Source organism: Egretta garzetta, unplaced genomic scaffold, assembly GCF_000687185.1.
Source record: "Egretta garzetta isolate BGI_Z169 unplaced genomic scaffold, ASM68718v1 scaffold61, whole genome shotgun sequence".
In the NCBI taxonomy this organism is placed as follows: Eukaryota; Metazoa; Chordata; class Aves; order Pelecaniformes; family Ardeidae; genus Egretta; species Egretta garzetta.
In genome coordinates, this window is record NW_009258620.1 from 1,093,224 (window position 1) to 1,118,512 (window position 25,289).

The following is a 25,289-nucleotide window of genomic DNA, read 5'->3' on the forward strand; positions in this document are numbered from 1 at the left end:
AAATGTAGTTCATTTCTGTAAGCAGCTTGCATGAAACTGCTTCATTAAAAATATGTATTTTTATTTGATTAAGTAGAATTTCAGCTGTCAAATCACTGCAATTTCTGAAGGTTCTGTGTGTAGAAAATAATTAGTCCTTATAACATAAAGAAGGTACTTGAATTGTAGATAGCTAAATATTTTTTTCTGTGTGTTTCTTCACTGGTCTGAGGAAGGTTTGCCTAAAATGTCTTGCCAGTTATGTTTATCATGTTTTTCTCAGATGAGAATATTTTTGATGTCTTCTTGAAAACTGCAGAAATGTCTGCCAGCACTCCCAAAAAAGAAAATATTAATTATCTGTAATTAGATGGATTAGATAATTTTTTGTAGCTTTGTGTAATGCAGTCCTATTTTAAAAACCATGTAAAGATTTTTGTCACTATTTTCAGCGCTTTCAGAGCTCTGTCACTCTCTTCAGCTCCCCCTTTGCTAGGGGGGAAAAGAGTAAAACCAAAATACTTCTCTCTGGAAACTCCTGCATGCTGTCTATCAAAGTGGTTGTGAATATTTTACCAGTCCAGGTATCAGTGATGATTTTGCTCATCCCTTGCACAAAATCAAACTGTGTGGGGGACTAAATAAGAAATTTTTCAAGGCTTTCTATATGACTTGCAGAAAGGCAAACGCCCACAAAGTTGACATCACTGACAGGAAAGCCATGTATTACTTCTGTGGCTTGTTTTTTCTTCTGTTACAGTAGGCTTAATTACAACAGCTGATGCCAGTTATTTTCTTTCTTTGTAAGAAAGAAAAAGTTTCTGCTTAACTATTGCAGGTGAACTGTTAATTCTATATGGCTTTATTTTCTTACTGCTTCTCTGGCCTTCTTGCCTATCTTGGGCTAGATTTAGGGAACCATCTTAAAAGTGTTCAGTAACATGTGCTTTGTGTTCATCCTGATGTTTTAGGATTTATTGAAATCTGACAATAAAAGGAGGTTATCTAAAATTATTTGCAAAACCATGAAGGTATTCAACAAGCTGAGTGGGTTTAGTTTTATTTTCGTGAAATGTCAAAAAAAATTTCCAACGCTGCTCTGACAGAAGAATTTTTAATTGTGCGCTTCAAAATTGCAGTTTAACTTCCCTGGAAACTGAAATATATGTGCCCAGTATTGATGGTGTATGCTTTACTGTAAGGACTTTCTCACTGGGACATATATGGCAACACAGGGTATATTTTACCAGGCTTCTTTTGCCGAGGGTTACTGAGCAGGCTGTTGAGCTTACAAATGTTTTTGCAGGTTATGTGGGATGCTCGTATCTGTCCAGATGTTGTGCCTTGCAAGCTACTGCCTGAGGTGTTGCTGCCCTTTTGTAAATGGTGGGGAATGTGGCTTTCTTCTGGAATTAGAGAAGTTGAACCGCCCTGCTATACTCTCTTTAAAATCAAAACACTTTGTATTCAATCCAACCGTCTGGACTTTTGTAGGTATTAAGGGATTTACTGAAACAATTAAGGGATAGGAGGTGGGTCAGAGCTCCAAGGTTAAAAGCATACAGAAGATGGTATGAATGTTCCTTTTTGGTTTATGCAGAGATCTTAAAAATTAATGCTTGGTAGTGAAACTTTTTAGGCCAGGCAGGAATGTTCACTCTGTAAACAGCATTGACCAGAAGTTCCCGAACTTATTTCTTAGTTTGATATGTATGCAATACTGATGTTTTCTGGTAAGATCTTTGTGGTGAAAACTAGTGCAGGAGGTCTGTTTTTTGCCATATATGTACAGTTCTGTTCCATTTAAGTTTCTTTGAATTGTTTAGCTGATTCCTCTTAGTTAACACCAAGTGGTTCAAGGTATGTGTTGAACATAGCAATGCTTGAATCTCAAAATAAAAAAATGTAAGCTTATGTTTCAGTATATGAAATACCATGACTTCTAACTGCATAATACAAAGCTTAGCATGCATTTTGTTTCCAGTAAATGAAGTAGTAGTGCTCCACAAAGCAGGCCTATGCATGCTTCAAAATGTTGAGAAGAAATCTGTTTATGGTCCTCTTGGATTTTTCCTGTTTAGTTCCCCAAACTGTTTTCTTCAGAGAGCCTAACAAATGTGTTTGGAGGGTGGTGGTGGTAATTTTTTCTGTTTGTCTACAAAAACAAAGTAGACGTGATAGTCTGCTGAAACCTTTGGTACTCCAAAATAAGATTATACTGTACTAATTAAAGAGCGCTCTTTGTTGGAACATATGTTTGATATTCCTGTTGCACATTCTTTGTGAAGTCGTAAAATACCGAAGATACACTGCTGTCTGTTTAACAAAGGTGTTGTCTGTACAAAGATCAGGAATGGTTTGCTCGATGCTTATGGCAATTTGATTGTGCTTCAGGTTACTAAGTCCTGGATTTCACTACAAGTTGTCAGATATTATCTGGCTAGTGCCCGAAAACTTACTATAGAGGTTAATATACAGCACTTTGGTTAAAAGGCTGCATAATACTTAAAGAAAATGAAATAATATTGAACAGGAACAATTTAACAGATTTAACATCTTGACAAAATAGTGTATCTTTAATAGATGCTTGAGAAATTGGGGAAGGTTTTTTCATGTATGAAAACTCAAATATCATGAAATATCATGAAAACTTGGACAGTGAAGTCAAATTAATTCAGCTTACTGTCTTCCTTTATTCTTGTACAGGTGAAGTTTCAGCACTTCAGGAAATATTTCAGTTTGTCCTTAAAAGAGATTCACTGCTGATATATGGGGGAGGCAGAACTTGTGCAGAACCTGCACTTGGGCCTTTAGTATCTAGGTACAGTAGTTCACAGTTGCGAGTACTTGGGTATCTGATTATTCAAAGTCTCTCATTAGTCTTGAATTTGACATACTACAAACTCAGGATATCCAAGATTCAAATATGTGATGATTTCAAAAAGAGAAATCTGTATTCTTAGGATCAGATAGAGTACAATGTCTTAAAGAAAAAGAGAAAACATCTTAAAACCACTATAAACTCGGAAAACTTGAAAACAGAATGAAGTCTTCCCTTTATCTCAGAACATAGAACTCAGACTAAATCAGGCCTTGGAAATGCCACTTTTTTGTTTGCTACCCTGGTAATCAAATATAAAGCATTTGAACAGGTTTAGGATAACATGCAATGTTAAGCTGCTAGCTAGCAGTGACTACCTCTTTACCTGGGTACGTACCATGGAGAATTAAAGGTTTAATTACTTTGGTTTTGATTTCTCAGTCTAATTTATCCTGTAGTAATTCTTTTTGTTCCATATCCTTGCATTTGTGATTTAAAGTCAGAAGGGCTCACCCTGGGGAAGCTGGTTATTGCTGCCCTCTGTCACCAAAGGTGTCGCAGACATCTGCTGTTCAGCAGCTGCCTTGCCAGCTCACAACTTAGCATGTTAAGGAAACCAAGATGGCAAATCGTTTATTACCATGCACTGTGCTGCAAAACTGTGATGGTTCAGCTTCTAGTTAATGAGCAGCTCGGCTGTTAGAGAAGATGAAGAAACTTATAAAAGCAAGCTGAGGTGGAAGCTGGAGTTGGAAACGATAACTGTGTTTTTCCCAAGTCAGAATCCTTAATATTCTGTGTAAGGAGGAAGTGACCTGTCTTCAATGCTCTCTTGCCTTCTGTTTTTAAAGGACCAAGTTGATGTATTGCCTACTGCAGCTCGTGTGTGTTCCATTTTAAAAACAAACTCAAAACCCCACATAGTTTTGTACCACAGTACAGTCCGTGGGCTCCAAATAAACACGAAGCAGTGCTTGTGTAAAGGGGGTGTGCAGAGGATCAAGGGCATCAGTGCAGAACCTTAAGAGTTAGAGGTTTCAACTAACCTTACTGGCTGCTGGCTTTGTTAAACAGCCTTTGCTTTTTTGACTTCACTTTGTCCATATTTTTTTCCCTAAAATAGATCAGATAATTTTCTGATGTCTTCATTTTTGTCTGGCTCCTAAGCCTAGTAGTACTTTACTTGTTTGTTTTTTATTATATTTCCCTCTTTATTTTGATCACCTAACCAGATGCCTACTACCTAGAGGAATACAACTGCTACTTAAAGACTAATGCCCAAAGTTTTAAGAGGGTTAATGCAGTGCTATGGAAAGAACGGCAAGTATTTCCTGCTGTACCTTTGTGGTTTATGTTGCGATACTGTCCCCGGGTTGTACTTTAACTTTCATATCGGCATTAAGCGTTGTTGCATTGTCTGTTCCCAAACACTACTTCTCAGCCTAATGTCTTCAAGGTCTCCTGTGTTACTCTACTTTCAGTCTGCCAGCCTTGCTTTTCTTGTTCCTGTTCTTCTGTACCTTAACTTTTATTTTGTGTCAACAGTACATATCAAAATACAGCAATTGCTAGGAGAAATCAGTGAGCTACTAGGGGGTATAAATCATTGCTATCAAAACTAATGGAACTGCTTGCACATTGATTAAAGATGGGTTATGTTGATTGCAGGGCTAGAGAACAAAGTATTGCTCAGTCTATTTTTGGGTAAAAAGATTAGAGAAGTCATGCCATATTTTAATCTCTACCGAGTATTTTTTTTTTTATCTGCTATATGCTTATAATATGTTTTGTTGATTTTTAAGGTCCACTGAAATGCTTTTTATCTTCAGACTGGTGCTGGAAGGTAGTTATTTCATGGTGTAGCTTAACTTCTTTCTAACTGTTCTCTGTTAATCTCTTACTGAGGAACAGTGTGCTGTTTGGACACCTAAATTCTTACTTCAATGAAGTAAATGTATTAATTATACTATTAATTGGCTGAGGCTTGGATAAGATCTTTAACACAGTTGTGAAGAGTGAATATTTTTTGTTTGGATGACTTCTGAGGCTGTTTTGGACAGCCTGCATAGCAGAGGCACAAAGAGAGCAGGCAGGTTGTTCAAATGTCTTAACTACCATATTTTTGTTGAGGCGGGATGTGATGGGCAGAAGGTACTTGCCAAGTCCTGTCTGGCCTGTCTCTAAGGTGGGGTACCTTTGTTTGTATTGGATTTTAAAATTATTGTTATTAAAGTTTAATACAGTAAAGCTTGCTTGCTTTCTCAGAGTCATTTTAAATCAGAGCACAAAGAAGAATCCATGTTACTGAAGTACTCCTTCAGGATTCGATCTTAACAATGAAAGGTATTTTGGGTGGAACTCTTGATCTGTATGCTAAAGCACAATTCAGATTTGAAAGAATATCAATTATCTTGTTGCTTCTGGAAACCATGTGTTTTTCATTAGTGTTTTGAGGGCCTTAGTGCAGTGAGACATGTAAGCATGTGAGTATCTCAAAGTCTGTGTCTACGTGCATGGATGGGGGAAATGCTTTTCGGAAGCAAAATTAAGACCACCTTGTATCTGTAAACGTCTCCCTTAGCTCAAGAATAAAAATATATTGATTTGATGGCTATTTCTTCTAATTTTAAATGGTTTGACTTTTAAGGATGTAAGAAGTAGTATTGCTAAATGTAGCATTCTGAAAGTTTGTTGTATTTTTTTAAAAGGGTGTAAATAGGAAGCAGCTGATTCTCCTTTGACTCAGTTGACTCTTTACGAGCTGGCATATGTAGAATGAAATGGATGATTCAGCTTCTGTTGATAAAATAGTTGAGCTGAAATTTATGGAAATACAAAATACAATAATAGGAATTCCTGCTAATTTTCTGTGCTTATGCATGTACATAGTCTTACTGATTTTTTTATTAGTATTTTTCATGTCTAATTTTGTTATTTTTGCTTGGGTTTTGTTTCTGGTTTTTGTATTGTAAATAAGTGATCGCATAGCCCATTTCCTCCTCTAATATAATAAATATTGTAGTGAAGGTCTTAATGTACCTGCTGATGTCACTGTAATGGTAATATCTGAAACAATACATAATTTTTAACGAGGTTGAGAAGATCATGCCAATATAGATGTGTTGGCAAACAGAGCTGAGAGAAATATCGTTCAGGCTTTTGGAAGATAGTTCTTCTCTTACGCTTTAACCCTTAGTCAGTGGCAGTTGATCCACCTGATGGATTTTGTTATAACCTTCAGGATTTTGGTAACAGGAGGTGGTATATTCACCTACCTCTGCACCAGGTTTTGCATCTAGCTGTTCTTTTGCTTCTGAATTCAGCGCAACATGATCCACTCACATGCTGTGCTCTCCCCAGCTTCCACTGTGAATTATTTGGAGAGAGCTTGAGCAGAACATCGACATGATAGGGAAATACATCAATCTTCACGAGGACTTCTGAACCTATTTAAATCACAGAAAATGAACTGAAGACCTACTGGAAGATTGATATACCCAAAAGTGACTTTTAAAAAACGATCTTTGGAAACTTCGTGAGAATTGATAAGAATTATGTTTCTTAACAGGGTTGAACCTTACTATAGGCATGTTCTTAAATTGTGGATTACAAACTTGGTTTGATACCTGAATAAAAGTGTTTCTAATGTTGACTTTTGCTAAAAAGAATCAAGTATACATATTTAGGTGTGTAATGTGTTTTCCTTTCCTGTGTTATGATTCTGTCACTGATTTGTCACACTGGGATGATGTCTAAGCTGGTCCTACAACTGGTCCATTTCTAGCTTCTAGGATAAAATATAATGTTTATAGCTCGCATTCTGAACTTCCCTAAACCTGCCACCTATATAGATGCAGCTGATCTAGATGAGAGATTACATATTTTCTGAAAAGATAATAGCCTGATACTGTGGCATTACTTTAGGTCCCCTGGAGAAGAAGAAATGGATTTCTTGTTTTGTTTCTGTTGGGTTTTTTGCATTATTTTTTTTTAACTTCTATGCAAACACATTGCTGATAACGTTTCACAGGCCAGGCAACCTTCCTATATCTGACTGATTTGTGTTATAATTTTACCCTTTTTTTTCCCCCCTTTTTTGCCTCCTTAACACTTCTAAATCCAAACTATGAAACTGTTCTCATTATTAGCAGCCTTCCAGATAGTTCCCACTATGCATGTTTGCTTCCTCTTAAGTAAAGCTCTTAAACATTCCTGATGTTAAAGGGCTTATGTCAAAAAATGTATTTCCTCAAAGAATTACAAAAAGTAACTATCACAATTCCAAGGGGATATAAATAGTTACTGTGATTTAAAAAAAATTAAAATAGGAAGGAATAATGGTATCTGGAGAAATGGCACAAATCGTAGTTGATTCATGTTAGTGGGCCTGAGAAAGCAACTAAAACATTTGATTTGTCTCTAGCAGTTCAAGTGCAAAGTGGGTGGGGTTGGTTGGGTTTTTTTGGTGTTGTGGTTTGTTGTTTTTTTTTTTTGGCCTAGTAAGACCTAGTTTTATTTCTGCAGCTCATGAATAGTTAGTTGCGTGCTGCCCAGAAGGTGTTTGGATCCAGCAATATTTGATTACATATTCTTACTTTGTAGCTACTTCTCAGTTCCTGGCAATAGTATTAATTCTAACTAGTGAGAAATACGGTGTGTGCCAGTGGTGATAGTATTAAAGTAGGACTGTGATATCCCTGTTGTGGGTGTGCTCTGCCCTGTTTAGTTAAACAGAGATTCTGGTCAGTTTACAAATAATGTGAAAATGCCAATAAAAACTGGAGGTTAACGATAAGAGTTGAAGGAAGCAATTAAAGATGACAGTTGAAGTAAGAAACAACTGTTCAGTTACTGTAAGGCTCTGCAGATAGAAGCATCTAGTAATAAATGCTTAGTCATTTCTGCGTTGGTTAATTAATAGTAATATATTCTTCCTCAGTGCTGCCTGGGTTTTGTTTTTCAGTCTGAAGGAAGATGTCTAGTAGCATGTGACAGCAAAATTGCTTGGTTTTGGATAAGGGGATACTTTATTAAGTGACAATTTTCAATAACTTATTTTTCATATAAATGTAGCTGGAAATCTATGCACAAGCAAGTCCCAAGTTTTCCTGACTTACTGTGGGTTTGGTTTTGTGTGGTTTTTTTGGTTTTTTTTAAATTGTAAGATCAGGAAAGACGACAGCCAAAACCATCACTGGTCAGTTTGATAAAATTGATGCAGTTTATCGATAGATGTGTTGCTCTTCAGAAGGAGTAATTGTGTATAGATAACTTTGAACAAAGGAATAAAACCAAGAGTATTGGCTTTTGACGTTCTTAATAAATTTTGTTGGAAACTGATATTTAATATCAGTAATTTTGTTCTTAAAATAAGTTAGCTTCCTTTGCCCACCACTTATCAGGAAGTGTTAGAATGGTCTTCAATGTGAATTTCTTTCAGAGCAAGGCAGAAGAGAAGAGGCGTAGTTGGGAAATCCTTTGACTTGGGTCACTAAAGTAGCAACGGTGGTTAATATTAATGAACTACTTCAAAGATCTCCTGAGACCCCTCTTCCTAAAACATGTGATTTTAAGCATTTGGCTTTAGGTATCTGTTAAGCTTGTAATAATAAGTTCTTTTATTTTTACATAAATTCTCTGCTGTACCTAGAATTAAGATTTTTTTTTTTTTTTAATAATGCACGTAGCTTGCAGATGCATTTTGAAACGATTAATGAAGTGACCTGTTACAGTCCAGATTTTTATGCTTCATCGGTATGATTTTTTTTTTAAATGTAGGTCATGGGATTAGCATCAGAAAAATTGCCCAGATTTCTTCGGGAGGAAAGTGTTTCCAGATTTCTACTACTAGAAACAGGAGCGGGGTGGGTAAAGGACATATCACTAGTAATTTTAAAGACTGTAGCTCCTAGTAGGGCTGCAACTTTATACTGTTAAGTCATGAGCAGAGTTTGAATGTATTTTCCTCAAAATCTTGTGCATGGGAAACAGGTGAAGGATTTCATTTGCCAGAAAAACTTGTCTTCAGACAGAGCAAACACAAGAAAACTAGTTTTTTAGAATCTTGAATTACCATGTATTCTGCAGGGTTTTTCTATATATAAAATATCTTAAGTATTAACATCAGTGACCCTAGTAGAAAGCTGCCTAGTTAAAATGGGACCTGTAATTCAAGAATTGGGCTATACGTAATAATGAGGCATTTGTGAAATCAGTTTGTTCAGTTACAGGTATTTTTAGCTCGTGTAATTATTATTTTGTACTTGCATGCTGTATTGAACATGGAAATTTGTTAGCTCCTTAACCAGCTAATGTTACTGTTGCATAATGAGCATTAACACTTACCGACCTTGATATTCACTTGTTTTGTGTGTACTTCAAACTAATGTATGGAAAAATGTCTACTGAGCACAGTGACTGCTTCAGCTGGAAACTTGGCAATTCTTCAACACAAGAAGCAGCCAATATCTCCCACAGAAATGGTCCAGCCGTGCTAGCCTTTGACTACAGAAGTGTCTTCAGTAAGTTTTCGAAGGAGTTGTACAAGCTAGCAGTGTCCCTACTGGGGTAATCTGTTTTGCAAACCTGTTGGTAAGGTATTGCTTGCTTTTCAAAGCTTATGTGCTTGGAAATTACAGACACGGCAGACAATTCCCAGAAAGAAGACATCAAATAAATGAAGGGGGTGTATCCACTCACTTGAGCATATTTAGATTTATGAATTTGTAATTATTATTTTATACTTCTGTAGGCTATCCTTCAAAGCTTCTCTTGTAGGAGGTAGCAGCAAAGCCTAGGCTTTCTGGAATACAGATCTGTACTCAACAAGAAAAGTCTGAGCTACAATTAACTCTTGGAGCAGCACATACACATGCAGATATCAAAACATCCCTCAAGTTTCCAGCTGTCTGATAGAACTGTTTATGTTGACAGTTAGGACCAAGCCATCAAACTGAGAATAGTGGGGTTTTTTTGTATACAGAATAGTTTTGAGGCATAGCTTTAAATTTCAGACTTCTAATTACTGTTGCCTGGTGGCATAATTGGAATTTCATGTTGTTGGCAGTAATTTGGAAAGGTCGTGTAATCTCTTAGGCATTAAGATACTGTTCTGTGATAATAATCAGCTACGTAGACTGTAAGAAATAATTTTAATAAACTAACTTGTGATTCCTAGTTTCACAAAAGTTATCTCTACCATTTAGTTGATACATTATACTGGTGATAAGTGTTGGGTACCTGAACAGAAGTATCTGCAACTGCCTGCCTGCATGCAGCTCTCCTTGCTGGCTGTGGGATGCATCCCCATCAGATGGGTGCATGTTGATAAGGTCTACCAGAGCAGCAAGAGTAACTTCATTTGAAACTGTTGTTTTACCTTAAGAGTAATACCAAAGTTTTTAAAATTCAAGTGGTGTAATGGTCATGGCAACTAGCTTTTACTAGCGTTGATTGAGAACTGTTTTAAACTACATCGATAGAGCCACTCAAAATATATATATGTACAGTAGATGGCACAGATTCATAAAATTCCCCTTTGAGCTTTCTTCAGGCTGAACATGTCTCTCAGCCTCTCCTCATATGAGAAATGCTCCAGGCCCTTAATCATCTTCAAGGCCCTTTGCTGGACTCTATCCAGTAGCTCCATGTCTTGTACCGGACACAGCACTCCAAATGTGGCCTCGCCAGCACTGAGTAGGGGGAAGGATCATCTCCCTTCACCTGCTGGCAATGCTCTTCCCAATGCAGCGGTGGATGCTGTTGGCTGTCTTTGCCATGAGGGAGCATTGCTGGCTGATGTTCAGCCAGGACCCCCATAACAAGAAGTGGTGTGCCTCTCCTGGGCACTGGTTTGGGGTGGGACCCACAAGAGGAATTGGTGTTGCCTGTGCTCTGTCCACATCCCTACAGCAAGGGCATCTGCTTACGGAACCTGGCGAAACCTTGCCCAAGGGGCTGAGCCAAACCCTTGGTGGGCAGGTGTCTTGTCTGATGTGCTGTGCCTGGCTTCGCATCAGGTTATGTATGACTTGATGGTGTGTTTTAAGAAGCTGGAATGCTTTTGCTGCAGTTAATATTGGTCTTTGGCATAGTCAATGTATGTGTAAAGCAGTCTTAGGTAGGTGTGCAGGTGCAATTAGCATCTAGAATATTTGGGGTTTAAGTCTCTCATTGAATCCGTAGGTCAAGAAGAAAAACGTGTTTATGCAGCTAATGGCTTTGAAGAGGGCTACAGTGAATGTATTTCATCTTCTTCAGAAGTTGCTCAATTTTGGAGGGTTGTTCAGATTTGCTATGATGTTGAAGTAAAATACTTCTAAATGGTTTCCCTACTCTTCGAAGTCCTTTTTCTTCCTTTCTTCCCTCTTTTCTTCCCTGCTTTCCCCAACCTCATGAAAAAAAGTTGTAGTCTCTTCTGCAGAGGAGTCGTCTTCATGTGAAGACTTGTGTTCTGGTGGAGGTTGGAGTTGAGATACATTTTTAAGCTGGGTGTTCACCTCGGTGTAACTACTTCAGTATCTTTCAAGAAAAAAGAATATTAGGCTGACAGCAGTTAGTGAGTACCTGTAGTAGGGAAGCTTTACCCAGAAATGATGATGCTTTTGCCCTCTGGAGTTCCTCTATTGTTTCCTTAGTCCAAGCTGCTGTGCTTCTTTACTTGGAGTAGAAGGCTGTGGGGATACTGGGTACACCAACAGTGTGTAGGGCTGGCTGACCTCCAGGTGCTTTGGTGTAATGGTTTAACCACTTGAACCACGCTTAAAGTATTCTGTGGTACTTTTTGTTCTCTCCTGTTTTAGAAACCCCCAGTACTTGATGTTGAGAACCTCAAGCTCTCAGCTAAGCAGGGTTACAAGGGTTGATTAAGAGAGAGTGTATCAAGCTTGTTACAAGAACTCTTCTTTGCTGAACCAGTACTGTGGTGCGATGAACGACTTGGCCTGTAATTTTCATGTTCCTTTTACCAGGCTACATTTTAGCTAAAAATGGAAGCTTGTGGCAAAGCAGATTTATTTTTTTTTAAGTAGCTTGTCTACTTTTGTTCTTAAATGAGCTCCACTTTTAATGTAGAAATGAAAATATGTCAGTTGCCAGGATTGCATTCTGCAGGCCTCACAGGATGCTTTCAGCATACCTACCTGAAAACTTAACCTGGTTTGAAAAATAAACTAAACTTTGTGGGAAAGTTTGCTGTTATGCTTCCTTACTCTTCTTGCAGGCTGGTTAAAGTAGCTTTTTTGTTTTGTTTTTGTTTTTCTTTTTTGCAGAAGGCATATGAAATCTGCAACACCTCTCCTGCATTAATGAGGGTGCAGCACAGGACAATAATGGTGTGTGTTTTGGCCTTTGCTATTGTGTATTCTGTGTGCTGTTAGTGTTCCAGCATAATTTTACTTGTTTACATTTCAGGTAATTCTTTCAGAATTTCATTAGATTTCATTATCTCTGCAGTGTGGGCAAATTTTTCTGTCAAGGCTTCTGAAAGTTGAATATAGTTGATCTTTTTTTCAGAACTTAAAATGGTCATCTCATGTGTTTGTGTCTTTGGGGGGATGGCGTTTGGCCTCTAAGTGTGAGTTACTGTTTTATGTCTAAAAGTGTGTTGTTCTGGCAGTAACAAACAAAACTGCTTACACTGTGATGGTTTCATAATCACAGTATTAAACTGTTCATCTATAAATGAGCTTGGATGAGGATGACCCATATCCTAAGTAGCTTAACCTCCATACCAGACACTGAAGTGGTTTGTAAATTTTCCAGCTAATAGTGAACTGTAAAATCAGAAAGACACGTTACATGTAAGCATTTCAGTTTAAAGCGTATGAAGTTGTAGACTGGCTTTCTGATTTAAGATTTTTGTTTTTTCCTTCAGTACGTTCTTGCTTTGTGCTTAGAATAATCTTGCACTGTCCTGATGCAGCGGCTTTGAAGATGTACACTTAGGTGTTCATTGACATCACCCATAGCCCTTGTCTTGCTGTGTGATAGGGGCAGATCGCAGATGTTTTGAATGTAGAAGCGGTTGTCAGTGTTTCGAGTCTTGGGATGAACTATAACTATTACGTTGTACTGCCAGATGGAAAAATTGTACCAAAATTTCTTACAAGGATTTTTTTCACCTTGCTACAAAGCCAGTTTGTAAGTTTTAAGTCATTACAGTCTTCCAGACTGCAAGTGTGTGTTACTTAACGTATCAATTTTTACTTTTCTACTTTTTAATATCTTTAGTGATTAGAAGTGTTAACTCTTCTAGAAGAGTGGTGTGCTCTCACTTGAGCTCATTAGTAGGAGGTTTACGTAACTTCTTTTGATAAAACATATCTTGATATTTAACTGTGCTTAGAAAGCAAGCATACTTCAGGAACAGTATTGAGCAGAAATAATTTCAGTGCTTGGAAAAGGCAGATTGGGGGGGGCACTTTGTAGTGCAGTGAAAATTAGTCTTGTATGAGTAAGACAATGTTTTGTTATGATCCTAACTCTCCAATAGCATGGACTTCTGTATCGCTAGGGGAGGAGAATTAATGATCTGAGGATTGCAAGAGTTTTCTTGGAAAAGGAATGTTAAAAGCTTCTTGACATGAACAGGTCTTTTTTTTATGTTAGTATTAAAGCAGTGCCCATTTCCTTCATGAAGACAAGCCGGCTGTTTAAGTTAGCTAACAAAAAATAGTCTGTGCTTTGATAGTATTTTAATTTCTGCTAGAGTTGTTAAGAAATTGCTGTTATTTCTCGGTAATTTTACTAATTCTGTTTTTTTTTTTTTCTTTTTCCCCAGAATTTACATGTTTGACAGCAGAAGTTGGCTTTCTACTGTAGTGAGAGAAAATGTAAGTAGAGAAATAAGGTCATTTCTCTTTTTTCTAGTGCTTGGGAATCTCATACTATTTTTAAAAAGCGGTCTGACTTCAGGATTTTGGCTGTTAATCTGTGCAAGCCTAGAGTACCTGTTTTCTACTTTAGCATGTGTATTCTTATGTCAACAGGAAGGATTTCAAAATGGCCCGGAAACCTGCTAAATAATAGATGTTAGTGCCTGCCTTATTTCAGAAATGGAACTGGCAAAGCAGAGGGAGACCATAGATGAAACTGTTTCATCTCAGTGGGGCAGGGAACTGTAATAAATAAAATGATGAGAATAGTTATTCTCTCTTGAATGAAAAATTACTTATCTGCCATGTTTGACAAAAGAAGGCCAAATTTCTTTTGAGCAAAGTGGTTCTTTTCAGAAGGTTCTTTTCAATGTGTCAGTATATATTTAAACAGAACCTAAAAAATTCAGAATTTATATTCTGTGTAATTGTAATTACTACTAGTATTCTTGGAACAGTGAACCTTCATTACCTTCCAGACTATAACTGCAAATGTTTCTGCCTCTTGTGAAGTCCCTTAGTCTGTGAGGAACGCTACTAGTTAACCATGTGTTGTGTAGAAAGTATTTCCTCAGTTAAATTTGTTACTGTCAATTACTAGATATTTACCTGTTTTTCAAAAAGCAAGCAGCAAGCTAGGCCCTGTCTCTCTCACTAAACCTGTCTTTTGAGGTGTTCTCTAATTAGTTACCTTGGTCAACCCTAGACACCTCCGGTGTTCTTTTTTGGAGGAGCAGAAACTGAACACACTGTTCCCAGTGCAGACGAACCATTGCTTTTACTCATTATGATATTTTCAGTATTTTCTGTCCTATTTTCTATGTAACCTTTTATTTTTTTTTTAACCAGTGCTGGGTATTAAGCCAATGTCTTCGACCTATTCAGCACCTGTTCTAAATTTTTTTTCCCCTTCAAATAAAGCTTGTATCACAGAAGCTTGCGTGATTCTGTACGTTTCTTATCTTGTGTTCCTGTATATCCTTTCTGTGATTTCTAACTTCTAAAATTATCTATACCTTTTTTTGGTGATCACCATAGCTGGAGATATGTGTATTTCAGGATCAGAAGGTGCCCCTGAATTTTTTTGTCTTTTATTTTGGATCATGTAAACGGGAGAGGGAACACCTCAAATTTCTTCCACAAGCAATTCTGATCTTTCTTACTGTGTTTTCTATTGAATAAAAGTCAAATAGGAATCAATATACACTTCTGATTTGAATAACAAAACCCCCTTAGCTTTTCAAAGCCAATATGATATCAAAACATTGGAACTAACAGTGGATTGCATATAATTCCTTTGTCATTGTGAAAACGTACAAGCTGCTGTGCATGTTGCTAATAGGATTTATGGTATCTAATAGATTAGCACAGCTTCATTTAATCAGATGACCTGCTATAAGACTGTCTGGTAGGCATAACGTGAACTTATTAAGGCTGTAAAGTTTTGGCTCTGTTTTTGCAAATTATGTGGTTTGCTTTTCCTCTGGCTGTTTCGTACACATTGGAGTGATGCGTATTAGCAGGAAAGATGCTGAGGGAACAAGTATCAGATAGCCTGTTTGTTTGGGAGAAAGGTGATTTGGCTAACCTCCTTATGAAATTACTGTACTTGAGTAATACTCCACCAATATAGATCCAAACCCTCTATGTTACCAGACTTTGCATCAACAATGGCTTGGCAGGATTGCTTTACTTTTTGGTATCAGTAATGTGTAGTAAAAGAACCTTGTAGCAAACAAAATTTGGCCATCAAAGGATAGAAGTTCTAAATATTTGACTTAATGATAGCTGTGATTTCAAATCTGTGTTCTCTTATTTTAATCTGTAGAGATTATTCACAGGACAGGCTATTTAGGAGAGCATGGAATACTCCATTCTTTTATATTCTTTTTTTTTTTTTTAACAGGAATGGTGTGAGAAAATGCAATGCTTATTTAAACACTTCATTATTTCCTCATTGCTGTTGCCAGGAAGTTTGAGAGGAATCATATTTAACCCAAGAATACGCTTGGATGAGTTGTATTCAACTCTTCCCATTTCTCTTTTAACGTAGGCAAGCATCAGTCTACATAGAAATGTGATGACATTAATGATACCTTGGTTTCAATAACTGGACCTAATTAGATAAACAGCTTGAGCTCTGGAAAGGACATGAAAGTCATAACACTGAAATGAGTGAATTTGAGTTCTTCCTTAGCTTTTGAATTGTTCTGTCACGGTTTTCTGAGTAGTGAGCTTTGCCTTTAAATTAGAATTATTATACTGGGATCTTAAGTATATCTCCATTTACAGGAGGTACGAGGAAGTTTTGTAGATTTCATAAGGCTTTCTGTTCAGTTCAAAGATTCTGTGCAGAGTTGCTCAACATACAATTCACTGCCTGGTCATATATAACTTTCCTCTTACATTAGGAGTATAGCTCATGTAGCTTAGAGAAAAATAAACCCAGAAGTTGCTACTTTGAGATGAGTGACCTGATAAATCCTTCTGACATAGCTGAACTGTGAAGTTTTGTCATATATGGAAAAGAACAAATTAGGTGAAGTCAATACTTGATTTTCTTATGTGGGAAACAGAGGAACGAAGTGACTCTTTTATGGGTAACTTGTAAGACAAGATTAGAGACTTGGGTCATTTGGAGTAGTGAAGAATAGTGAACTACCTTGCAAGTAGGCATACTGTTGTCCCTAGCAAGAAGAGAATTATCTACAAGGTATACTTGTCAACAAGATTAGGGGGAATTAGGCTTAGAGCAGAGGCACTTAAGCACTTCAGCCGCTGGAAAGGTCTTGAGTGAGTTCAGCAAAGTGAATGTTATTCTTGGGAAGCCTGCCTTCAGGAACACAGTAACATATTCAAAAGAAAGTGAGGTAAGCATGAGTTTGGCTGCTACCTATTTCTTCACAGCTATGGTGATAATTGGAAAAAAGGAGTGTAGAACTTGAGTAGTGACTTTTTGCATGAAGTTTGCTTGCTTTAGAAATTTAGTAACTTCTTTCAAAACCCCAGAAATAGAAGCATCATCTGTATCAAGCTTACAGTTTCTCCTAGAAACAGTCTTTTAAAATGGGGTAAATGCATTTAGAACATGCTGAGAAACAAGAATATATTATTTCATGATATTCAATTGTGCTAGTTTGCAGTGAGCATAGATCATCTATTGATCAGGCTCTGCTTGTTATTTCTGTGTCTGTAATAAGAATAAATCTGTATAAAAATTTCCCACGTATCAAGAGTGAGAATAGATATAAATATTTGGTTTTCCTGTACGTTTTCCTGACCTTACCTGTTGTTCTTTCTTTTAAAGATTTTTTTTTTTTTTTAATGCTAGATACTAGTAAGCTCTGCTGATGTACAGTATAGCTGAAAAGTACACAAGAGGATGGAGTCCTTTTTTCACCCCGTGGATCTCATTTCTGCCCTAAATTTAATTGCCTCAGACTTAGTATAAAAGAAATAGAGGAATAGCCAAGTTGGTTGGCTGGTTGTCCCATAAATTTTACAGTCTGCTTCAGAGAACTCCTATATTTTAATGCCCTTGGCTTCGTTAGGATTTTCGTTTCCTGAGTGTTAGTGAGTTCAGTCATGTTGGCAGGAATTAGAACTTCCTGTTGATGTTGAAACAACAAAGACTACAAAGGGAATGTGGAAATCTGGTTTAAACAATTCCTATGGATGCTGTCAGAAATGCAGTTCAGAGTTTGGAGTTGCTTGGAATGCATAGAGGCTAACTTGTAACTCTAAAAGTGTATCTAACTTCAGGATACAAACTTATTATATGGATATATAATATTACAGATGGGAAAAACATCAGGGATTGTATGCATTCAGCTACTAATTGTCATGCAGTGAATATTGAAACACGAGTCCTACCTAGCAAGTGACTGAAGGTCAAGATCCATAGAAGCTGCTACAATAGTAGTTGTTAAGTTCCTTGAACTCCTTGCTGCTTGTGATAATGGAGACTGTATCTTGCATGTAGGAGTAAAGGTTTCTGTAGTGTTGGTAAACCATTTTGAAGTTGTTCATTAAAAGGAAGCTTTCCTTAAAACATTAGCGAGTGACTGATGATGTGGAGTTCACAAATAAAGCATTTGAGGAGCTTAGCTGCACAATAGGTAGGGCAGGTTATGTATAAGCGTGTCTGACTAACCATGATAACGTGCATTTATGAAATTACTTTGAAGGTGGGTTCTGTTAGTGTGTTTAGTTAATTCCTACAGATTATGAAGGAGTTTGGGTTGTTCTGCCCCTGAGTAAAGTGGGACTTGGAAGAGAATGGAGGCAAAGTGCTGAGGCAGAGTACTGTCTTGAATTTGACGTGCGAGTTGGGAATAGGACCTTGTCTTGTGTAACTAAAGTATACCCAAGTGTAATGGAGGTTTTATTTGTGTGAACAGACCTGTATCTGCTAGTTAAGCTGTGATATCCCATCAAATGGGGAACGTGATGTGCTTTCAGCTGTATCAATGTTACTGCTGCTGTGTTACTGCAGAAGCCACTCGATGCTATTGGGCTGCTTCATCTGGCTTTGTCGTTTGCCGTAGTACCCTTCAGTGCATGCTATATTAAGCAATAAGGCACAAGCATGAAATCAGCTTGTATGGTTTGTTTTAAACTCGATGTATGCAAATAATCCAGAATGAAACTACAGGGTTCAGTTTCTGTGAAGTGAACTTTCTCAATATGACTTTTCCCCTAGGATTAGCGTTCATCTCCTTAGGCCTCTTCCTGTTCCATACAAAGAAGTTTTGTTTCATTTGAATGCGGGAGAATTCTGTTGCATAGTGCACAAATTCTGGCAGAAATAAATTGGCACTATTTTAAACTGAATGTTACAGGAGAACACATCTGCTTTGATTGACATTAGATTATTCATCCTATTATATTTTTAAATAAAGCTGCATGTAAATCTTCAATGTAGTTACCTGTAACTCTGCAGCTGGAATTCTGGCGTCCTAAATCTTTATCTTAATCCCATTGTTGAGTTGCTGTGACCTTGAGCAGAACACTTAAGTTTTGGATTGTAATTTCTTTCTCTGAAATAGAAATGATACCATCTCTAAATTCTTTGTACTCTGCCTGGAGAGGTTGATATTTGCTTAGTGAGAAATGGGCTTATATATTAACTTAGAGAATAGCAGCAATAGAACTTGATATCAAAAAGCTAAAAAATCTGAAAATTTCCAGTTTATTCTTAAGGAGTCTTTAGAGTTCCTTAATGCATTTATGACAAGAATAGTGCATACAGTTTCATGGTGCATGTGAACTACACAGGAGCTGTAGACAGTGATGACTGCATGCTAAAAACTGTAGAGATCAAACCACAGAGTGTTTTGCCTTAAATGTAGAATGAACAAAACATATTGAGAGACAAAAGAGCATTCAGAAGAAAAGAAGGTGGTTGTAGGATAATAAAACACTCTTGATGGGTTTTGTCTTAACTGGATTTTGGACTAAGCTGAACAAGCAATCTTAAAGGGGCTTAAAGATAACCCTGGAACCAGAAGAGAGAAAGAAGAGACCTAGTTTCACAATAAAGTGAAAGGGCTTTGAAGTTGTGTGAATGGAGGTTTTGAGACAGAAGCTAACTAAAAGTCCTTTTCTAAAATATTTTTGGGTTTCAGAGAAGAGTATACATCTGTAAATGATGGTATGACAAGATCTGACATTTGTTCCTTGAGGTCATTGGTTTGGAATACTAGCTGCTATGGAGATTGCCCTGAGATAAGTCTGGTTATATGGGACAGCAATATTTAGGGAATGTTAAAATCTTAGTCACTGTTTTGAAACTTCTTTTCTTTCGACAGTCATGTTTGCTCTACTGCTTTAATTTGCCTTCACAACATGTCCTCTGTTACTGTGACTGGATAAGAATTTGGAAGTTAGCCTCATCTTTCTCCTTGGGAAGGACTTTAGGAAAAAACCAAAACCCGCATGCTCGCAAAGATAAATAAGCTGATTAAATCTTAACACAATAATATGCAAAGCTGCTAGCAAAGCATTTGCTTTGATAATAGTAGAGGGTCAATTCTGGCCAATAAAATGTTCTAAAAACACACTACCAGTGTTTATAAACTCCAGGTGCTCTATGTAGCATTTGAAAATGGAACCGATTATCTTGTTCCGCAATAAATGATAAACTTCATCAGTGTGTTTCTTCAGCATCTTATATTGGTATCAAGCTGCAGAGATTTTAAACCACAAAGTTTAAGAACAGCTGAGTTTTAGGTATGGAATGCTCGTGAAAATGCCAACAATATCTTTCTGGAACGGTGACTTTTAAAGATGTATGCTTAATGGAAAATATCTATATGCTTATTATATTGGAAAATAGTCCAATAGTTGAGGAACTCTATAGGCAATTTTTGAGGGTGTTCAGTGGTAGTTATGTTTTATTGAGCCTCTATCTTGCTGGCTACAGAGTACAGCAGACAGAGGGATATATGTTAGTAATTTGGTGCTTATAGATGCTAGGAAAATAGTCTTAAAGGGGGGAAATGTCTGTTGGCAGTGGTTTCTCAAACTCCTCACCTCAACCTGACTTTCAAAAAATATTAATTTTATTCTGAGAACATGTTAATGTTAGAAGCTATTCTGGAAATCTCATGGAGACATTTTAGTGATTAACAAGTAAAAACCTGAACAACATTTGTGAGTGATTTCCTTTTATCCAGATATCAGAACATTTCTCATAACTGCTGCGTTACCCAGAGCGTTCATAATGGGTCTTTTTACAGCATTTTGCAAGTGCTTGTGTCAGTCTGTAAATACTGAAGGTGCTTATCTTTGGTAGGGAGGATTCCTTACTTTCTTCTTAAGTCCTACGGAGATGTTCTGACTTTCATGTCTAACATTAGTGTTATCTGCTGGTTCACTCTTGGGAAATGAGTTTATACAAAACTGAATCAGAAAAACATTAATGGAAAGAAATGCAGAAAGAGAGGCCTGGAGGAAAGGAATAAGTCCAAATGGCTGGAAAAAAACTAAGGTGTGTGGCAAAGTCTGAAGAGACTTTGGAGAAATATTTTCACCTGTATTCCAGTACTTATAAAGCAATCTGCCTTTTTTTTCAAGTGCTGTTTGAGATGGTTGAAAGGACTTGTCTACTCTAGTAATTTCAAGCTATGACTGCTACTAATTCTCATTATTATCACCTGTCTTTCAGATTTCTGGTTGTTTCAGAGGTGGCAGTGAAGCACACCTTTAGCACAGGAAAATGAGTGAGCTCGACCAGTTACGCCAGGAGGCTGAGCAACTGAAAAACCAAATCAGAGTATGTATCGTGTCAGTGGGTCTTGAGGCCACAGTCCAGATCAATGGTCATTTGTGTGTTGTGAGGAGAACAGACAGACAGAAATGATGCGTTAAGTTAAATGTTTTCACAATGTCAAAGTCAATGTTGTGGATATTTAGAAGGGGCAAGCACATGCAATTGCTTTAGGAAATTACTTTTTGGCCTTAAATATTGCTTAGAAAGTAATAGTCACACAAATAACGCACAAAATGGATTAGATCAAAATGAATGCTTACTGAGTTTTTTTCTGAGCCATATCATGACCAACGTTGAAGCAGTCTCCTGCTTAAAATAAGGTCAGCTATAAGGTTTTTCAGGGCTTTGTCCAGTTAGGTCTTGAAAACATCCAAGAATGGAGACTGCACAGTCTGTCTGGACAAGCAGTTCTATTGCTTGGCTGTCTCTGTGGTGAAAAAAATGTTACCTTTTCTCTCAAAAGAAGAAAATTTTAGGTTAAATGCTCGATATGCTCAATGTGTTTTGACAGCAGACAGCATATTATGTTCATGCTGCACTTAGGATGGGTCCTCTCTGGGTGACAAGCAGAAATGCTTTCTGAACGTTGTTTTGAGGGTGCTTGATCAAGTTGACAAAACAGAGATAGAGTATAAATAAATGTACCAAACTTCTGATTTCTCTAACGTTCTTCTGTTGCAGGATGCTAGGAAAGCATGTGCGGATGCCACCCTGGCTCAGGTAAGCATTTAAGATGTTAACATGAATTATGACATTTTTTCTCTTTTACAAAAAGAAAATATGGTGTAAGTGCAAGTGAATCTTTTTTGCCTCCTTTATGAATTTTTTAATTTTGCTTTTCAGTGGTTTCTTTCAGAAATAAGTAAATTGTTTGTTTGTCCGCTTTCTGAGAGAGGTAGCCTTGAGCGGTAGTTTCTTAAAGAAGTGACTCGGGGCACATCTCTACCGTTTAATGGAAAATAATGCAGGGGAGCCCCAGTGTCCTGCTGTGGCTATGGTGGTAGTACAGTTGCATTACCATGATAATCTGAACCATAAGACGTGCTGAGGTTAACCTACTTACTAATTTCCACGCGATGCTGCACTTATGTCTGAACTGCTTCTGAACCTAAGCTAATAGGTTTGCATCTTGCTGTACTGTCACATTTTGATCCTATTGGCTTGGCTTTAGTCAACATTAACTTGGGGAAAGGGAAAGCTGTGTTCTGTAGCACATCTCATGAAGATATGGTGGGGTTTTCTCTAGAAATCTGCTAGGAATTTAGACTGAAACAGATGATTTTGGCATTGGAAGAGGGGGCAGGCCTTTGCTTTTCTTTATTTTCCCCTCGGTATATCATGAATCAGTTTACTCTTGTCACATACTTCAGTCCATTTGCTTGAATGCTGACTATTAGTCCTGTGTGTCTGATTTAAGATAGTTGGTACAGAAGTGATTGATGTCAGTTTATTAATTTAAAATGCCACTAAAATATCAAGTAAAAAAGGTAGTACCAATATTTGTTTGAGTGTAAACATCTTGTGATCTCATTTTATGTGAGGCACAATGTAGAGTATTTTCCAGGGTGAAAGTATGGAAAAACAAAATTAAAAAAAGGCTTCACTATTAGTTAATACAAGAGATGTACACCATGAAAGGAGTTTTATGTCAGGGAAACGTACTTATCTGTTCATCTGAGTCCTAAGCTGTGTTGATAGCCTTTGTAAAGAAGCAGAGATCTTTTTTCAAATGCACTTGCTAAAGAATTTTGTAACTTGGAGACATGAGAAGTATGCAGACATTATACATAAAATAAACTTACAAACTCTTGGATTTGGATTTGTTGTGACGTGTACTACTTACAGTACTGGAAATGTGTTGTGCTGGGTTGTTCTTTTTTTTTTCTTTTTTTAAACTGGTACTTCTCTCCAGACTGGAGGACTTACTTATGTTAAATTTAACAGTTTAAGGACAAGAAAACTGATCACTTCCTCACTTCACTATTCACTTAATCCAGAGACTACTTTTATCTTCAAGAAGTTAAATAAAGCAGAAATACCATTAATTTAGTAATCCTATACTTTGATAGGAAAGCCATTTGAATCTGAAAGAGAGCTATTAATTAATCTTTTAAAAGCAGAGACATGTTTAAAGCCTGACATACCTCCCCACGCTCACCATTCTGGAAAAAAAAAATGTTAGACTACCATGTTTATCTATGCAGGAGTAGAAAACCCAGACCAAAGGTCTGAAATCCTGGAAGTCTAAGAAGATAGGACCTGAGCAAAGTAATTTCTGAGAGTCTTTATAAATAGAGTGGCTTCTTTCTTCATTTGATAGACATACTAGGTAAAATGCTGTAACTTTTGATTAGGCAATTTAAAAAAAACTCAGTCAATATTCAAGATATGGGACTTTGGTCTGCATTGGAATAATTATTTAAATGTAACGGTGGATGTTGTGTTACTTCTGGAACTATGAAGTGAAAAATTCAGTGTTTGACACATTCCTGTTTCAGATCACAGCCAATATTGACCCAGTGGGGAGAATTCAAATGCGCACTAGAAGAACACTCCGGGGACACCTGGCTAAAATTTATGCAATGCACTGGGGGACTGATTCCAGGTGGGTGCTAGTGATCCAAAATCAGATCACGTGGCTTCGCTGTTCTTTGGAAAGTTGAGTGCACAGGTCTCTCTTATTTCTCCTGTTCCTTCCACTAGGAACCACTAATTCCAAGAGACCTCAGACAACCAAGAGAATTCAGAAACACTTAATATCAATTTTTCCCTCAAATGTCCATGTTTTTATCATCCAAATCTAAATTTGGAGCCAAAATACCAGTCTTTGTCTACTTGCCTGAAAAACAGTTGTGGTACCACATGAATTCTGAGGAACTGAGGAGATAGAGTAGATTTCATTATCAGTTGTCTTTTTTGCTTAAATGCTTCCTGTTAACTACTGATGTTCAGTTAGAAACTAAATGATACTCCTATCAGTTACTTTCATTCTCTTTTCTTTACAAGAATTTTAAGGCACACTAATGGCAGCAAATTTTCAAACTTCAGCAAAAATTATATGTTGCTGCTTCCTTGCAAGAACAGATTAAAAAAAATTCCCCTTAGGAATCTTTAAGTTGCAGCTAAGGTGTTTGTAAGTTACAGCTAGCTGCTTTCTGCTTGGTAGAGATTTTCAAAGGAAGCTTGATGTCATTAAAGTTTGCTTCCCAAATTTGTGTAAACAGGCTGTGCTCTATGAAATAACTGCATGAACTCTTGTGTGTATGCATACAGTAAATACACTAAAGCAAAATAGCCAAGTGCTTAACAAAGATGACAGTATGCATCATGGCAATGAAAAATAATACATGTGTATATTTGTAGTTTCTGAATTACTTAGTACTTAAATCACTATGAACACAACTGTTGTTTGAGTTAAACTTTAGTGGTTTGCACCTGAGTTTCCTGTGCCTGTGAAAGAAGCTAATTTCTAACAGATATGTGCAATTCATTGCTTCAGGCATCTCTTGGACATATAGCTTATTTAAAAGATGGGGATTCAATTTCTTGTTTGGCAGGAGTGTTGCAAGGCAGGTCTAAAATATAACCTAGAGAACAAAAAAGTGCAAAGACAGTGGAGTACTTTGCACTGTATTGTTCACTTGGAAATGGTCAGAAGATGATGCACAGAACAAATTTGAATACCATTCTGTAGTATTTTATCCAAAATTACTTAGAAAATGTGGAGACTAGACAGATTTTTCATGTCAGTATATCTGATCTATCTTTAAACACATCAAAAGCAGGTAAGAGCTCTGAACAATGAATTAGGTGCATCATGTTTCAAACAAGATTACTGGGTGGGGGATGGAGGTGGTGGTGATTTAGGGGAGAAATCTTCCAAATGCTATGCCTTCCGTTACCGATATCTTTGCTGCGTTTCATTTTCATTTCCGTTGTATTTCAGCGCTGACATTCATTCAGGGTTTTTGGCTGTCTTGGAACTTAAATTCCTGGTTTAAAAAATAGGAAAAAGGAAACCACATTGATAGTGTAGATTCTCAAGCTTAATGAATCTGAAGCCTGTGTCTAGCACACAGAAGCGCTGATTCCATGCAAGTTTTCTTCCCTCAGTTTTCAAGATTGAGATGTTAGTTACATGGCTACAGTGTTTTCTGAAGTCAGAATGTGTTAAGGTGTAGGTGTTCCATCGCACATTTCCATAACATTTAGTATTGAAATTGAGTATTTGCAAACTTAAAGATAAGTATAAAAATAGTGCTAATATAAAAGTAGTGCTAATAAATGACTTGGATAATGCTGCATGGTACTTAAATGGTTTCAAGTACCTTGGCCTTAATAA

The 25,289-nt window shown here is 37.1% G+C and overlaps 1 protein-coding gene across 3 annotated transcripts in view; it reads left to right on the plus strand.

Moving 5' to 3' along the window:
* Nucleotides 1–25,289, plus strand: part of GNB1 (G protein subunit beta 1) — a 43,675-nt gene that overhangs the window by 5,820 nt on the left and 12,566 nt on the right. For 2 of the 3 annotated variants that reach the window (XM_035903573.1, XM_035903571.1), the window contains exons 2-6: nt 12,070–12,132; nt 13,581–13,632; nt 20,843–20,950; nt 21,629–21,667; nt 23,446–23,552. In XM_035903573.1, coding sequence (XP_035759466.1) covers nt 20,894–20,950; nt 21,629–21,667; nt 23,446–23,552 — 203 coding nt within the window. In that variant the 5' untranslated portion in view covers nt 12,070–12,132; nt 13,581–13,632; nt 20,843–20,893. Of the gene's footprint in view, nt 1–5,122; nt 5,144–12,069; nt 12,133–13,580; nt 13,633–20,842; nt 20,951–21,628; nt 21,668–23,445; nt 23,553–25,289 lie in introns of those variants that run through there. The other variant, XM_035903572.1, reaches the window with a different exon arrangement.